Consider the following 17,743-nt stretch of genomic DNA (forward strand, 5'->3'; position numbering starts at 1 on the left):
CCCTCACTAAAACACCCTGGACAACGCTCCACACGTCCCTAAAACACCCTGGACAGCGCTCCACGCGTCCCAGACTCTTCTCCCTTCTCTAAAACACCCTGGACAGCGCTCCACGCGTCCCAGACTCTTCTCCCTTCTCTAAAACACCCTGGACAACGCTCCACGCGTCCCAGACTCTTCTCCCTTCTCTAAAACACCCTGGACAGCGCTCCACGCGTCCCAGACTCTTCTCCCTTCACTAAAACACCCTGGACAGCGCTCCACGCGTCCCAGACTCTTCTCCCTTCTCTAAAACACCCTGGACAACGCTCCACGCGTCCCAGACTCTTCTCCCTTCTCTAAAACACCCTGGACAGCGCTCAACGCGTCCTAGACTCTTCTCCCTTCCCTAAAACACCCTGGACAACGCTCCACACGTCCTAGACTCTTCTCCCTTCCCTAAAACACCCTGGACAACGCTCCACACGTCCTAGACTCTTCTCCCTTCTCTAAAACACCCTGGACAACGCTCCACACGTCCTAGACTCTTCTCCCTTCCCTAAAACACCCTGGACAACGCTCCACACGTCCCAGACTCTTCTCCCTTCCCTAAAACACCCTGGACAACGCTCCACACGTCCTAGACTCTTCTCCCTTCCCTAAAACACCCTGGACAACGCTCCACACGTCCCAGACTCTTCTCCCTTCCCTAAAACACCCTGGACAACGCTCCACACGTCCCAGACTCTTCTCCCTTCCCTAAAACACCCTGGACAACGCTCCACACATCCTAGACTCTTCTCCCTTCCCTAAAACACCCTGGACAACGCTCCACACGTCCTAGACTCTTCTCCCTTCCCTAAAATACCCTGGACAACGCTCCACACGTCCTAGACTCTTCTCCCTTCCCTAAAACACCCTGGACAACGCTCCACACGTCCCAGACTCTTCTCCCTTCTCTAAAACACCCTGGACAACGCTCCACACGTCCCAGACTCTTCTCCCTTCTCTAAAACACCCTGGACAACGCTCCACACGTCCCAGACTCTTATCCCTTCCCTAAAACACCCTGGACAACGCTCCACACGTCCCAGACTCTTCTCCCTTCCCTAAAACACCCTGGACAACGCTCCACACGTCCTAGACTCTTCTCCCTTCCCTAAAACACCCTGGACAACGCTCCACACGTCCCAGACTCTTCTCCCTTCCCTAAAACACCCTGGATAACGTTCCACACGTCCTGACCTAGACTCTTCTCCCTTCCCTAAAACACCCTGGACAACGCTCCACACGTCCTAGACTCTTCTCCCTTCCCTAAAACACCCTGGACAACGCTCCACACGTCCCAGACTCTTCTCCCTTCCCTAAAACACCCTGGACAACGCTCCACACGTCCCAGACTCTTCTCCCTTCCCTAAAACACCCTGGACAACGCTCCACACATCCTAGACTCTTCTCCCTTCCCTAAAACACCCTGGACAACGCTCCACACGTCCTAGACTCTTCTCCCTTCCCTAAAATACCCTGGACAACGCTCCACACGTCCTAGACTCTTCTCCCTTCCCTACAACACCCTGGACAACGCTCCACACGTCCCAGACTCTTCTCCCTTCTCTAAAACACCCTGGACAACGCTCCACACGTCCCAGACTCTTCTCCCTTCTCTAAAACACCCTGGACAACGCTCCACACGTCCCAGACTCTTATCCCTTCCCTAAAACACCCTGGACAACGCTCCACACGTCCCAGACTCTTCTCCCTTCCCTAAAACACCCTGGACAACGCTCCACACGTCCTAGACTCTTCTCCCTTCCCTAAAACACCCTGGACAACGCTCCACACGTCCCAGACTCTTCTCCCTTCCCTAAAACACCCTGGATAACGTTCCACACGTCCTGACCTAGACTCTTCTCCCTTCCCTAAAACACCCTGGACAACGCTCCACACGTCCCAGACTCTTCTCCCTTCCCTAAAACACCCTGGACAACGCTCCACACGTCCCAGACTCTTCTCCCTTCTCTAAAACACCCTGGACAACGCTCCACACATCCTAGACTCTTCTCCCTTCCCTAAAACACCCTGGACAACGCTCCACACGTCCTAGACTCTTCTCCCTTCCCTAAAATACCCTGGACAACGCTCCACACGTCCTAGACTCTTCTCCCTTCCCTAAAACACCCTGGACAACGCTCCACACGTCCCAGACTCTTCTCCCTTCTCTAAAACACCCTGGACAACGCTCCACACGTCCCAGACTCTTCTGCCTTCTCTAAAACACCCTGGACAACGCTCCACACGTCTAAGACTCTTCTCCCTTCTCTAAAACACGTTTACAGCTTCAATAGAAACATGTTTACAGCTTCAATAGAAACATGTTTACAGCAATAATAGAAACATATTTACAGCATCAATAGTAACATGTTTACAGCAATAATAGAAACATGTTTACAGCATCAATAGTAACATGTTTACAGCAATAATAGAAACATGTTTACAGCATCAATAGTAACATGTTTACAGCATCAATAGTAACATGTTTACAGCATCAATAGTAACATGTTTACAGCAATAATAGAAACATGTTTACAGCATCAATAGTAACATGTTTACCTGACAGCCAGGCATCAATGAACAGGATCCCCACTGTAATGTTGTACTGTAATCCATGCAGAGTCACTCCACCCTGAACAACATGTTATTAGACAACAGAATCATTTCACTGTCTATACTGTACTGTAGACAGTACTGTATACTGTACACCACACAACTGACATTCATATTTCACAAAAAATACTTATTGAATGGCATGCTGAGTAGGATCTAATAATAATAATAATAATAACAATAATAATAATAATAATAATAATAATAATAATAACATACCGATGGCATGGTGAGCAGGTCTTCAGTAGTAGTAATAATAATAATAATAATAATAATAATAACGTACCGATGGCATGGTGAGGAGGTCTTCAGCGGTCACTCTGACGTCTTCTCTAAGTTGATCCAGCTGGTTGTCTCCTCGAGTGTGAGTCTGAAAGAGCTGGTAGGACAGCCATGATTGTAGTTCACTGTTATGAGAGCTGGTAGGACAGCCATGTTTGTAGTTCATTATATACTGTAGTTCACTGTTATAAGAGCTGGTAGGACAGCCATGATTGTAGTTCATTATATACTGTAGTTAACTGTTATAAGAGCTGGTAGGACAGCCATGATTGTAGTTCATTATATACTGTAGTTCACTGTTATAAGAGCTGGTAGGACACCATGTTTGTAGTTCACTGTTATACGAGCTGGTAGGACACCATGTTTGTAGTTCACTGTTATAAGAGCTGGTAGGACAGCCATGTTTGTAGTTCACTGTTATAAGAGCTGGTAGGACAGCCATGTTTGTAGTTCACTGTTATAAGAGCTGGTAGGACAGCCATGTTTGTAGTTCACTACTAACTAAACAAATTATGAATACTACAGCTGACTAAACATTAAAGTTTTATCAGTTGCAAACTATTAGATAACTGGTATCGAACTGTAAACAGGCCTTTCAGCCCAAGGGAGCGGAAATTATCCTTCCACCTTTAAAAAATGTCTTCTAAATCCTGACATGTTTCTATATCAGTGGTGCTCAATATTTCATGTCAAGGACCCCAAACATGTAATAATAATAGTCTTACTCTCTGCATGGGTTCTATCATAATGTAATAATAATAGTCTTACTCTCTGCATGGGTTCTATCATAATGTAATAATAATAGTCTTACTCTCTGCATGGGTTCTATCATAATGTAATAATAATAGTCTTACTCTCTGCATGGGTTCTATCATAATGTAATAATAATAGTCTTACTCTCTGCATGGTTCTATCATAATGTAATAATAATAGTCTTACTCTCTGCATGGGTTCTATCATAATGTAATAATAATAGTCTTACTCTCTGCATGGGTTCTATCATAATGTAATAATAATAGTCTTACTCTCTGCATGGGTTCTATCATAATGTAATAATAATAGTCTTACTCTCTGCATGGGTTCTATCATAATGTAATAATAATAGTCTTACTCTCTGCATGGTTCTATCATAATGTAATAATAATAGTCTTACTCTCTGCATGGGTTCTATCATAATGTAATAATAATAGTCTTACTCTGCATGGGTTCTATCATAATGTAATAATAATAGTCTTACTCTCTGCATGGGTTCTATCATAATGTAATAATAATAGTCTTACTCTCTGCATGGGTTCTATCATAATGTAATAATAATAGTCTTACTCTGCATGGGTTCTATCATAATGTAATAATAATAGTCTTACTCTCTGCATGGTTCTATCATAATGTAATAATAATAGTCTTACTCTCTGCATGGGTTCTATCATAATGTAATAATAATAGTCTTACTCTCTGCATGGGTTCTATCATAATGTAATAATAATAGTCTTACTCTCTGCATGGTTCTATCATAATGTAATAATAATAGTCTTACTCTCTGCATGGTTCTATCATAATGTAATAATAATAGTCTTACTCTGCATGGGTTCTATCATAATGTAATAATAATAGTCTTACTCTCTGCATGGGTTCTATCATAATGTAATAATAATAGTCTTAATCTCTGCATGGGTTCTATCATAATGTAATAATAATAGTCTTACTCTCTGCATGGGTTCTATCATAATGTAATAATAATAGTCTTAATCTCTGCATGGTTCTATCATTATGTAATAATAATAGTCTTACTCTCTGCATGGGTTCTATCATAATGTAATAATAATAGTCTTACTGTCTGCATGGGTTCTATGAGGCTCAGGTCGTACACCATGAAACCGTCCACACCCGCTTTGATCTCCAGCAGTTTGAGTCTGAAATGTGAGACAAAGACGTGACAATGAATGGTAGTTATAATATTAAGACAAAGGCATCACAGTGAATGGTAGTTATAATATTAAGACAAAGGCATCACAGTGAATGGTAGTTATAATATTAAGACAAAGGCATCACAGTGAATGGTAGTTGGTAGTTGCACAGAAAGATATTGTGGAAACAGCAGATTTTTGCCTCTTATATTATTTGACAGGTTGGCCTGTTAAAAACGTGACGAGTCCCGACTCCCGATCCACAAGCTTGTAGATCTGCTAATTATTATTATTTTTAAACATAGTGGTTCAAAGGTAAAAAGACAGTTTTAACGGGTTAAGAATGAATGGGGCTTCATAGAGCACCGAAGTCTGACGTCAATATCGCTAGAGGGCGCTAAGTCCACGGGTTCATGTACTTTTTATTTGTATTATAATCCCTCATATAAGAACTGTGATTGAAAAATAAACAAATCATCCTGGCCGTTTCACTATAAACAGACTATCATATATGAGTGACCCCACCACAGGTCACCTCACCACCGGAGCGGTGGTCACCTCACCACCCGGAGCGGTGGTCACCTCACCACCCGGAGCGGTGGTCGCCTCACCACCGGAGCGGTGGTCGCCTCACCACCCGGAGCGGTGGTCACCTCACCACCGGAGCTGTGGTCACCTCACCACCGGAGCGGTGGTCACCTCACCACCCGGAGCGGTGGTCACCTCACCACCGGAGCGGTGGTCGCCTCACCACCGGAGCGGTGGTCGCCTCACCACCCGGAGCGGTGGTCACCTCACCACCGGAGCTGTGGTCACCTCACCACCGGAGCGGTGGTCACCTCACCACCCGGAGCGGTGGTCGCCTCACCACCGGAGCGGTGGTCGCCTCACCACCCGGAGCGGTGGTCACCTCACCACCGGAGCTGTGGTCACCTCACCACCGGAGCGGTGGTCACCTCACCACCCGGAGCGGTGGTCACCTCACCACCCGGAGCGGTGGTCACCTCACCACCGGAGCGGTGGACTGAAAATCCAGACTATGAATGTGCCTTTACGTGGTCCTACCTGGTGACAGTGTCCAGCAGTGTCCTGTAGGTGGCGGTGTCTGCCTCCGTGGGCATCAGCGTGGCGGCCATGCCCCCCGTGGCCAGAGCCCCTCGGCTGTGGCAGGTCTGCACCAGGAGGTCCATGTAGGAGCTCAGGAAGTGTTTCTGCATGTTGACGTACTTGCTGCGGTCCGGGAGCACGAACGATGACCTCTGACCTGTGGAACAACAACACTCATTTTAATGAAGACAAAATCAAACCGAGCGTTTCAGACGAATAACAGACTAATGGCCTTACCGGTATCTTCGGCGGCCCCACGGGCCCCGCTGGCCCGTGGGGCGGTGGCCCACGGGCCAGCGGCCCACGGGCCCCGCTTGGATTTAACGCTTAACATTTAAAGCTTAACAGTTAACAAGTGCTTTGTCAATTACGATAAAAAAACAACCTCAGTGTTAATTTAACTCTATATGAATAATTATTCAGTGTACAAGTCTATGTGTATGGCAGTGGTTCCCAGGGGTCCTTGAGAGAGTTCCAGGGGGTCCCCAGTTAAATAATAGTTTGGAACCAAATGGACCCTTATGGGTCTGTAACAAATTATGTTATGGGAGTGTACAAATGGAACCAAATGTTCCATTTGTACACTCAGAGTTAAATTAACATTGATTTTACAATATAATTTGAGGGTCCCAGCGATAAAAATGCCATTAAATGGGGGTCCGTAGACTAATGCATGTCAAACTGGGGGTCCTTGAAATTAAAATGGTTGAGAATCACAGCTAGAACTGTAATAAAAAATCTTCTCTTATGGGGGTCCCTGCCCCTGGCATCTTTTCAAATGGGGGTCCGCGGGCTAATAAATGTTGATTTAGGGGTCCTTGACATGAAAATGTTTGGGAACCACTGGTGTATGGGACTCGGTTGGGAGAAAGAAGGGAGACGATGTATTGTAGAACATTCGCTCAGACAGCCGTTCAGGGAGCTAGCTAACAGTAACAGCATTAGCATATAGCTAACGTAGCATCACAATTGAAAGTTGCAACGTTGCCACTGCCAGGGGAAACAAATGCATCAGGATGATCTGGCTATAAATAATCGATTAAATCACAGCACCGGCGCGATGCAGAATCATACACGGCCGCATTGCGATGTCTTCATATAAAACTGTATAAGACGTCCAGCCCGACTGGATTGCATGGAGGAGGTTTTTGTGTTGTGGAAGCACTAGCACTGCTGGATTATGGGTAACTATGTATGTAGTTCTTTTGATTTGCGTCAGCAAGTCAAAAGAGTGTTGGCTCACAGAAAGATGACTACAACAAAAATGGGTGATTCTGTTCTTTTGGTTGGAACTTGGCAGCGCGACCAACGTCATTCACGCTCCTGCACGCTCCCGTTGACTTTCATTCCCGTCCCGTCCCGATCACGGGATTAATACAAATATTAATCCCATCCCACAGGAATCCCGCGGGAATCCCGTGTCCCGCGGGATTCCCGACAAAATGTCAGTCTCTACTCTGTCTGTACCGTAAAGCCAGTAAGCAGCCCAGTTTAAACACTCTATTTCCTGCCTGCGCCGTGAAGGGTCCTTCACAATAAAGCGTCTCCCTTCACCTCCCAATGAACTACATTTGACACTGCTTATTATTGACAGGGAATGTAGTCTTAGTCACGGTAACTTGACAGCGTGTGTTTGTGGGAGAGAGAGTTTACAGTTTACTACCACGCATATGAGCGGCCAGCCGGCTGGTTGATAAAGGAAGCAGACAGTAGTCCAGACTCACCAAACTAGTTGATAAAGGAAGCAGACAGTAGTCCAGACTCACCAAACTAGTTGATAAAGGAAGCAGACAGTAGTCCAGACTCACCAAACTAGTTGATAAAGGAAGCAGACAGTAGTCCAGACTCACCAAACGAGTTGATAAAGGAAGCAGACAGTAGTCCAGACTCACCAAACTAGTTGATAAAGGAAGCAGACAGTAGTCCAGACTCACCAAACTAGTTGATAAAGGAAGCAGACAGTAGTCCAGACTCACCAAACTAGTTGATAAAGGAAGCAGACAGTAGTCCAGACTCACCAAACTAGTTGATAAAGGAAGCAGACAGTAGTCCAGACTCACCAAACTAGTTGATAAAGGAAGCAGACAGTAGTCCAGACTCACCAAACTAGTTGATAAAGGAAGCAGACAGTAGTCCAGACTCACCAAACTAGTTGATAAAGGAAGCAGACAGTAGTCCAGACTCACCAAACTAGTTGATAAAGGAAGCAGACAGTAGTCCAGACTCACCAAACTAGTTGATAAAGGAAGCAGACAGTAGTCCAGACTCACCAAACTAGTTGATAAAGGAAGCAGACAGTAGTCCAGACTCACCAAACTAGTTGATAAAGGAAGCAGACAGTAGTCCAGACTCACCAAACGAGTTGATAAAGGAAGCAGACAGTAGTCCAGACTCACCAAACTAGTTGATAAAGGAAGCAGACAGTAGTCCAGACTCACCAAACTAGTTGATAAAGGAAGCAGACAGTAGTCCAGACTCACCAAACTAGTTGATAAAGGAAGCAGACAGTAGTCCAGACTCACCAAACTAGTTGATAAAGGAAGCAGACAGTAGTCCAGACTCACCAAACTAGTTGATAAAGGAAGCAGACAGTAGTCCAGACTCACCAAACTAGTTGATAAAGGAAGCAGACAGTAGTCCAGACTCACCAAACTTGTTGATAAAGGAAGCAGATAGTAGTCCAGACTCACCAAACTAGTTGATAAAGGAAGCAGACAGTAGTCCAGACTCACCAAACTTGTTGATAAAGGAAGCAGACAGTAGTCCAGACTCACCAAACTAGTTGATAAAGGAAGCAGACAGTAGTCCAGACTCACCAAACTAGTTGATAAAGGAAGCAGACAGTAGTCCAGACTCACCAAACTAGTTGATAAAGGAAGCAGACAGTAGTCCAGACTCACCAAACTAGTTGATAAAGGAAGCAGACAGTAGTCCAGACTCACCAAACTAGTTGATAAAGGAAGCAGACAGTAGTCCAGACTCACCAAACTAGTTGATAAAGGAAGCAGACAGTAGTCCAGACTCACCAAACTAGTTGATAAAGGAAGCAGACAGTAGTCCAGACTCACCAAACTAGTTGATAAAGGAAGCAGACAGTAGTCCAGACTCACCAAACTTGTTGATAAAGGAAGCAGAGTAGTCCCAGATGCCACAGTTCAGTCCTGCTGAATGTTCCTTCAACTCAAACAGGATCTGCTCCATCTCGAACGCTGCCAGGACGTTCTCTATGAGCACCGTGGCTTTGATGGTCCCCTGGGGAAGACCCAACTACACACACACACACACACACACACACACACACACACGCACGCACACACACACAGCGCTATGGTATTACAATGCTATACGACAACTTCGTATGACATAGTATAAAATAGGGCTTACTACTAATAATAATAATAAATGGGTGATTGTGTGTAACCTGGTGTCACCAGGCTTTCCACAGAGGTCACCTGATGATGTAAACTAACGTTGTTTCCGTTCCAGACCAGATCAGAAAACCGAATATAATTTATTGACCTCAGACTATCTGTATCCTTAACTAGTGCATGCAGTGTTGGTGTGGTGTAACCCTAGTGTGAAAACCCACCTCGTCAGACTACATCTTATTCTGAAAACCCACCTCTTCAGACTACATCTTATTCTGAAAACCCACCTCTTCAGACTACATCTTATTCTGAAGACCCACCTCTTCAGACTCCATCTTATTCTGAAAACCCACCTCTTCAGACTACATCTTATTCTGAAAACCCACCTCTTCAGACTACATCTTATTCTGAAAACCCACCTCTTCAGACTACATCTTATTCTGAAAACCCACCTCTTCAGACTCCATCTTATTCTGAAAACCCACCTCTTCAGACTACATCTTATTCCGAAAACCCACCTCGTCAGACTCCATCTTAGCCCGTAGCCCCTCCCCTAGCCCGTAGCCCCTCCCCTAGCCTCGACCACCTTACAGCCGTATGCAAAGACTCAATTTATGTAACTTAGATAGGATTTTATGTAGACATAGCACTCTATAGTGTATATGTATATAGTTTCATTATATAGATATTACACTGTTCTACGTGTGTTGTACGTACCAGTTGTACGTGTGTGTTGTACGTACCAGTTGTACGTGTGTGTTGTACGTACCAGTTGTACATGTGTGTTGTACGTACCAGTTGTACGTGTGATTCATGATGACTATTTTTTGAGTGGTGTAAAGTACAACTGGCTTTGTTAGTCTGTCAGTCTGTCTGTCTGTGCAGAAAAAATGAGCATTGGTTGCTACGGTCACCCAGTTCACCCGGGTGTGATTTCATTACGTCAGACCACAGCTGATCAGGCTATATAAGACCTTACACCACTCAGTTCACCCGGGTGTGATTTCATTACGTCAGACATTACGTCAGACCACAGCTGATCAGGTTATATAAGACCTTACACCACTCAGTTCACCCGGGTGTGATTTCATTACGTCAGACATTACGTCAGACCACAGCTGATCAGGCTATATAAGACCTTACACCACTCAGTTCACACGGGTGTGATTTTTTGAGTATGTGATGGATTGCCATGTATTTGTTCTTGCTTACTGTAAATCTCTCTGGATTTGATAAAAGCCTACACTGTAAATTGTAATTGTGTAACAAAACCAACCTTATCTTGTGTCCAAACAAAGATGTTGTTCCACAACCTAGCCTCATGGTAGCTCTCCACCTGTCAGCCAATCAGAACGCAGAACACAGTAGGAGAGGAGGAGAGGAGAGGAGAGGAGAGGAGAGGAGAGGAGAGATATAGTCCAAGGCAGATATTTGTGAATTATGTGTATGTGTATGTGTTTGTGTTTGTGTGTGCGTGTGCGTGTGCGTGTGCGTGCGCGTGCGTGCGTGCGTGCGTGCGTGTGTGCGTGTGAGTGCGTGTGTGTGTGTGTGTGCGTGTGTGTGTGTGCGTGCGTACCTTGGACAGGTAGAAGAAGGGTCCACTCTGATGGTCAAACAGTTTCCTGCCACAGTGGAACATCAGCAGACCGAAGTCGAACAGAGGACCTGGAACCTCCTTACCGTTCACCTACACACACACACACACACACACACACACACACACACACACACACACACACACACACACACACACACACACACACACACACACACACACACACACACACACACACACACACACACACACACACACACCACACACCACACACACCACACACCACACACATCACACACACCACAGAAACACACAATGTTTGGGATGTTCTTACCATCTAATTGTAATTACAATCTAATATTAATTCCAGATGGAGTTATTAATATTTAACCGGTAGCACTCGTTCTGTCAGATTGAGGTACTGTATGGAACAACTCTAATCTTGAAAACATTTTCTTTTTCGTGTCGAATTATGTGTAAGTGCATGCACACACACGTGTGTGTGTGTGTGTGTGTGTGTGTGTGTGTGTGTGTGTGTGTGTGTGTGTGTGTGTGTGTGTGTTGCGTGCGTGCGTGTGTGCGTGTGCGTGTGCGTGCGTGCGTTACCATCATATTGTGTTCCACCATGTTCCAGGCACGTGGGCGGAGCATCAGCACAGGAGCCTGCTGTATGGGAGGAGCCTCTGTCCATATAAGGAGTGATAACGTTAGAATGGGAGGAGCCTCTGTCCATATAAGGAGTGATAACGTTAGAATGGGAGGAGCCTCTGTCCATATAATGAGTGATAATGTTAGAATGGGAGGAGCCTCTGTCCATATAAGGAGTGATAATGTTAGAATGGGAGGGGCCTATGTCCATATAAGGAGTGATAATGTTAGAATGGGAGGAGCCTCTGTCCATATAAGGAGTGATAACGTTAGAATGGGAGGGGCCTTTGTCCATATAAGGAGTGATAACGTTAGAATGGGAGGGGCCTTTGTCCATATAAGGAGTGATAATGTTAGAATGGGAGGAGCCTCTGTCCATATAAGGAGTGATAACGTTAGAATGGGAGGGGCCTTTGTCCATATAAGGAGTGATAACGTTAGGATGGGAGGGGCCTATGTCCATATAAGGAGTGATAATGTTAGAATGGGAGGGGCCTCTGTCCATATAAGGAGTGATAACGTTAGAATGGGAGGGGCCTTTGTCCATATAAGGAGTGATAACGTTAGGATGGGAGGGGCCTTTGTCCATATAAGGAGTGATAACGTTAGGATGGGAGGGGCCTCACCAGGGAGCAGTCCATTGACAGCCTTGTAGACGTTGTGAAGGCCTTTGATCTGGTTGTGGTATGTAGGACAGTTCCCGTCGTCAAAGTCAATCTGATGGAGAGAGAGAAGCCGTTTATCACCTTCACTGTTCCACTTCTAAATGTGTCCCCGTCACTGTTCCACTGTTCCACTTCTAAATGTGTCCCCGTCACTGTTCCACTTCTAAATGTGTCCCCGTCACTGTTCCACTTCTAAATGTGTCCCCGTCACTGTTCCACTTCTAAATGTGTCCCCGTCACTGTTCCACTTCTAAATGTGTCCCCGTCACTGTTCCACTTCTAAATGTGTCCCCGTCACTGTTCCACTTCTAAATGTGTCCCCATCACTGTTCCACTGTTCCACTTCTAAATGTGTCCCCGTCACTGTTCCACTTCTAAATGTGTCCCCATCACTGTTCCACTTCTAAATGTGTCCCCATCACTGTTCCACTTCTAAATGTGTCCCCGTCACTGTTCCACTTCTAAATGTGTCCCCGTCACTGTTCCACTTCTAAATGTGTCCCCGTCACTGTTCCACTTCTAAATGTGTCCCCGTCACTGTTCCACTGTTCCACTTCTAAATGTGTCACCTTCACTGTTCCACTTCTAAATGTGTCCCCGTCACTGTTCCACTGTTCCACTTCTAAATGTGTCCCCGTCACTGTTCCACTTCTAAATGTGTCCCCGTCACTGTTCCACTTCTAAATGTGTCCCCGTCACTGTTCCACTGTTCCACTTCTAAATGTGTCCCCGTCACTGTTCCACTGTTCCACTTCTAAATGTGTCCCCGTCACTGTTCCACTGTTCCACTTCTAAATGTGTCCCCGTCACTGTTCCACTTCTAAATGTGTCCCCGTCACTGTTCCACTTCTAAATGTGTCCCCGTCACTGTTCCACTGTTCCACTGTTCCACTTCTAAATGTGTCCCCGTCACTGTTCCACTTCTAAATGTGTCCCCGTCACTGTTCCACTTCTAAATGTGTCCCCGTCACTGTTCCACTTCTAAATGTGTCCCCGTCTCTGTTCCACTTCTAAATGTGTCCCCGTCACTGTTCCACTTCTAAATGTGTCCCCGTCACTGTTCCACTTCTAAATGTGTCCCCGTCACTGTTCCACTTCTAAATGTGTCCCCGTCACTGTTCCACTTCTAAATGTGTCCCCGTCACTGTTCCACTTCTAAATGTGTCCCCGTCACTGTTCCACTTCTAAATGTGTCCCCGTCACTGTTCCACTTCTAAATGTGTCCCCGTCACTGTTCCACTTCTAAATGTGTCCCCGTCACTGTTCCACTTCTAAATGTGTCCCCGTCACTGTTCCACTTCTAAATGTGTCCCCGTCACTGTTCCACTTCTAAATGTGTCCCCGTCACTGTTCCACTTCTAAATGTGTCCCCGTCACTGTTCCACTTCTAAATGTGTCCCCGTCACTGTTCCACTTCTAAATGTGTCCCCGTCACTGTTCCACTTCTAAATGTGTCCCCGTCACTGTTCCACTTCTAAATGTGTCCCCGTCACTGTTCCACTTCTAAATGTGTCCCCGTCACTGTTCCACTTCTAAATGTGTCCCCGTCACTGTTCCACTTCTAAATGTGTCCCCGTCACTGTTCCACTTCTAAATGTGTCCCCGTCACTGTTCCACTTCTAAATGTGTCCCCGTCACTGTTCCACTTCTAAATGTGTCCCCGTCACTGTTCCACTTCTAAATGTGTCCCGTCACTGTTCCACTTCTAAATGTGTCCCGTCACTGTTCCACTTCTAAATGTGTCCCCGTCACTGTTCCACTTCTAAATGTGTCCCCGTCACTGTTCCACTTCTAAATGTGTCCCCGTCACTGTTCCACTTCTAAATGTGTCCCGTCACTGTTCCACTTCTAAATGTGTCCCCGTCACTGTTCCACTTCTAAATGTGTCCCCGTCACTGTTCCACTTCTAAATGTGTCCCGTCACTGTTCCACTTCTAAATGTGTCCCGTCACTGTTCCACTTCTAAATGTGTCCCCGTCACTGTTCCACTTCTAAATGTGTCCCCGTCACTGTTCCACTTCTAAATGTGTCCCCGTCACTGTTCCACTTCTAAATGTGTCCCGTCACTGTTCCACTTCTAAATGTGTCCCCGTCACTGTTCCACTTCTAAATGTGTCCCCGTCACTGTTCCACTTCTAAATGTGTCCCGTCACTGTTCCACTTCTAAATGTGTCCCCGTCACTGTTCCACTTCTAAATGTGTCCCCGTCACTGTTCCACTTCTAAATGTGTCCCCGTCACTGTTCCACTTCTAAATGTGTCCCCGTCACTGTTCCACTTCTAAATGTGTCCCGTCACTGTTCCACTTCTAAATGTGTCCCGTCACTGTTCCACTTCTAAATGTGTCCCCGTCACTGTTCCACTGTTCCACTTCTAAATGTGTCCCCGTCACTGTTCCACTGTTCCACTTCTAAATGTCCCCATGTGGCTGATGGTACCTGTAGTCCTAGTGACTGATGGTACATGTAGTCCTATAGTGCAGGTGACTGATGGTACCTGTAGTCCTATAGTGCAGGTGACTGATGTTACATGTAGTCCTATATTGCAGGTGACTGATGATACATGTAGTCCTATAGTGCAGGTGACTGATGGTACATGTAGTCCTATAGTGCAGGTGACTGATGGTACATGTAGTCCTATAGTGCAGGTGACTGATGATACATGTAGTCCTATAGTGCAGGTGACTGATGGTACCTGTAGTCCTATAGTGCAGGTGACTGATGGTACATGTAGTCCTATAGTGCAGGTGACTGATGGTACATGTAGTCCTATAGTGCAGGTGACTGATGGTACCTGTATTCCTAGTGACTGATGGTACCTGTAGTCCTAGTGACTGATGGTACCTGTATTCCTAGTGACTGATGGTACCTGTAGTCCTAGTGACTGATGGTACCTGTAGTCCTAGTGACTGATGGTACCTGTAGTCCTTGTGCAGCTGAGCGCAGACCGTCGATGAGCCGCTGGGTGTCACAGGGGGCGAGGTCACCCACGTCCACATGTCTCCTGGACAGCCGGGGGGGAACGGGGCTCACCCTCCAGCTGGGGTCAGAGGTCATGACCTCTCTGAACTCTGGCAGGTCGCCAGTCATGTCCAGGTGGGCCTTCCTGGACACTCGCAACGTCAGGACCTGAAAACACATACAAATTAAATACACTGGCAACGTCAGGACCTGAAAACACAAAATAAAAACTGTATCTATCTCCACAAGTATAGTCGAACATGACAAAGAGACATTGGGAGAAACCATTTTCCTGGACCCGACTAGAAAATATATTTTTAGAGACAATTTACAATTTTGGTTTTACACTAAACCCAACCAAGATTTAGGTTGGGGTTAATGTTGGGATTAGGCATATGGAAGTTACATTTAAGGATCTCTGGCACACGTGCGTGCGTGCGTGTGTGCGTGCGTGCGTGCACGTACCTGGTCCACCTCCTGGTCAAACGTGCACACCAGCTCCTGCAGGAAGCTCAGAGCTGAAGGAGTGAGCAGATCTATATACTCTGGTTCTAGACCCACAGGAGCAGCACGCATCTCCACCTGCTGGACACCCAGGGTACAGCAGTTCAGTTAGTCCTGACAGAGTTACGCAAACTGCGTTCTCTTCATGGGGCTTCAGTCCAATGGCGGGCTAGGGTGACCAGATGTCCCTCTTTGCGTGGGACAGTCCCTCATTTCCAAGACTTTTCAGGCGTCCCACAAATTGAGACCCTGTCTGTCCCACATTGTGACTGATGGCAGGCGATTGCATCAGTGTTCAAATGCCCTAATAGTTTAGTCCCCTAATAGTTGGCCTTCTGTTGTAAAGCTCTCTCATTGTCTCTTCCTGCAAGATGTGTTTTTAAGCCTGTTAAAATAGCATAAAAATAAAAAATAAAGCATGATTTTAAAACAAAATGTGAGACACCAGAGGAGTTTATAAATTATAGCCAATAGGCCTATGGCCAATATGACATCAAGGCATCAAATATCACTTATTTATTCTTATTTTTTGGATAATCCTCCCTACTATAAAGTGTGCTGACCATATAAGGAGTTCCTCCCTGTCCCCAGTGACCCCCTGGGGTAAAAAAACCCTAGTTTCGGTTTGGGCTTTGGGTGGCAAAGCCTTCATCCAATCAGGATGAGAGGGGCCTTCCTCCAATCATGATCGAGTGGGGCGGGCCTTGGTGCACGTGCTGTTGGTCTGTTGTACTTCCCTCACTGTAGAGCGTGTGCATAAGCACATCATGTTACCGGGGTGGACCAGGGTTTTTTCCAAATCACCCAAATCACTGAATGCTCCTTTAATAGCAACTCAAATAGTAAGTTGCTAACCCGATACTCCAGTATTGCTTGTGTGGGACAAGTGGGACTTGATAACATTTAGCCTCATCTGAAATGCATTGGACTCAGGCAACAGCCCAGCTTTAATGATCTTAAATCCCTTTATTTTAGATCGTTTTGTAGTAATAGTACAACATAAACATTAAATAGACTTTAGTTGTTACTGTACAATACTTTAAAACAGTTGTCATGTTGCACACATGCTTAAAATAGCTCTTATTTGTGCCGCCCTCGTTGAAAACAATGTATTTCCAACTCCAGCTTGTCTCAGTTCAGGCTGCATGAACAGCGCTCGGTTTCTGCCCCCTCAATGTCGCAACTCTTCTATTAGATGGCTCTGGTCCGGGGGTGATTCTCAACCAGTGAAGAGGGGGTTCCAGGGGGTCCCCAGTGAAGAGGGGGTTCCAGGGGGTCCCCAATGTGGAGGAGGTCCCAGGTGGTCCCCAGTGAGGAGGGGGTTCCAGGGGGTCCCCAGCTTGTCTTCTAAATCATGACGCTCCACACGTCCCAAACTCTTCTCCCTTCTGGCCCCAAAACAGTGGAATGCACTTCCCGTTGCAATCAGAACTGCAGCATCACTCCCAATCTTCCGCCGTAGTTTGAAAACCCACCTTTTCAGACTCCATCATGGCCCATAGCACTTACCCTACCCCCTTAGATAGCACTTTTTAGACTTAGATAGCATTTGATACAGACTTATAGCATGTCATGTAGACAGCACAATAATTGCATTGTATGTAGTCATATCACTTCATAGTATATATGTACAGCATAGTATAGTATATATGTATAGTTTCATTATATAGATATGTTCTAGTTACGTTCTTAGCTTACGCATGTTTCTTGATAAATGCATTTTATATATGTGATGTATTCCCATGCTTTTTTGTTCTTGCTTAATGTAAATCGCTCTGGATTAAGAGCGTCTGCTAAATGCCTACATTGTAAATTGTATGACAGTTTTCTGTAAAACCTCGTGTTTCTATGTCAGTGGTGCTCAAACTATTACATGTCAAGGATCCTAAACAATATATGTAATCGGCAGCCGGACCCCCATCTGAAAATATGTTGTTCCAGAAGTAAAGATTTGAGTTAAAAAGTTTGCTCTGAAAGAATATAATATTTGCACCACATATTCACTATTGAAAAATAGCAGATCTACAATAGTCCGGGAGCTAGGCCTCATAATGTTTTCTGCTACCTTTTTGTCTCCACCAGGCCGACGGCATGGGGAGAGAGTATGT

General features: G+C 45.7%; 1 protein-coding gene across 1 annotated transcript in view; it reads right to left on the reverse strand.

Annotated features, from left to right (window-relative positions):
• The window catches only part of ugl (ureidoglycolate lyase), a gene marked incomplete at its 3' end in the record, with an annotated part of 44,561 nt that overhangs the window by 13,308 nt on the left and 13,510 nt on the right, over positions 1–17,743 (reverse strand). Inside the window, exons 7-17 of the mRNA XM_079531708.1 lie at positions 15,597–15,713; positions 15,090–15,299; positions 12,134–12,224; positions 11,466–11,542; positions 10,881–10,991; positions 10,581–10,640; positions 9,047–9,203; positions 5,895–6,093; positions 4,757–4,835; positions 2,930–3,022; positions 2,590–2,662 (exon numbers count right to left, since the gene is read on the reverse strand). Of these exons, the coding sequence (XP_079387834.1) occupies positions 2,590–2,662; positions 2,930–3,022; positions 4,757–4,835; positions 5,895–6,093; positions 9,047–9,203; positions 10,581–10,640; positions 10,881–10,991; positions 11,466–11,542; positions 12,134–12,224; positions 15,090–15,299; positions 15,597–15,713 (1,267 nt within the window). The remainder of the gene's footprint in view (positions 1–2,589; positions 2,663–2,929; positions 3,023–4,756; positions 4,836–5,894; positions 6,094–9,046; positions 9,204–10,580; positions 10,641–10,880; positions 10,992–11,465; positions 11,543–12,133; positions 12,225–15,089; positions 15,300–15,596; positions 15,714–17,743) is intronic.

This window comes from Electrona antarctica (genome assembly GCF_951216825.1).
Source record: "Electrona antarctica genome assembly, contig: scaffold_251, whole genome shotgun sequence".
Classification (NCBI taxonomy): Eukaryota; Metazoa; Chordata; class Actinopteri; order Myctophiformes; family Myctophidae; genus Electrona; species Electrona antarctica.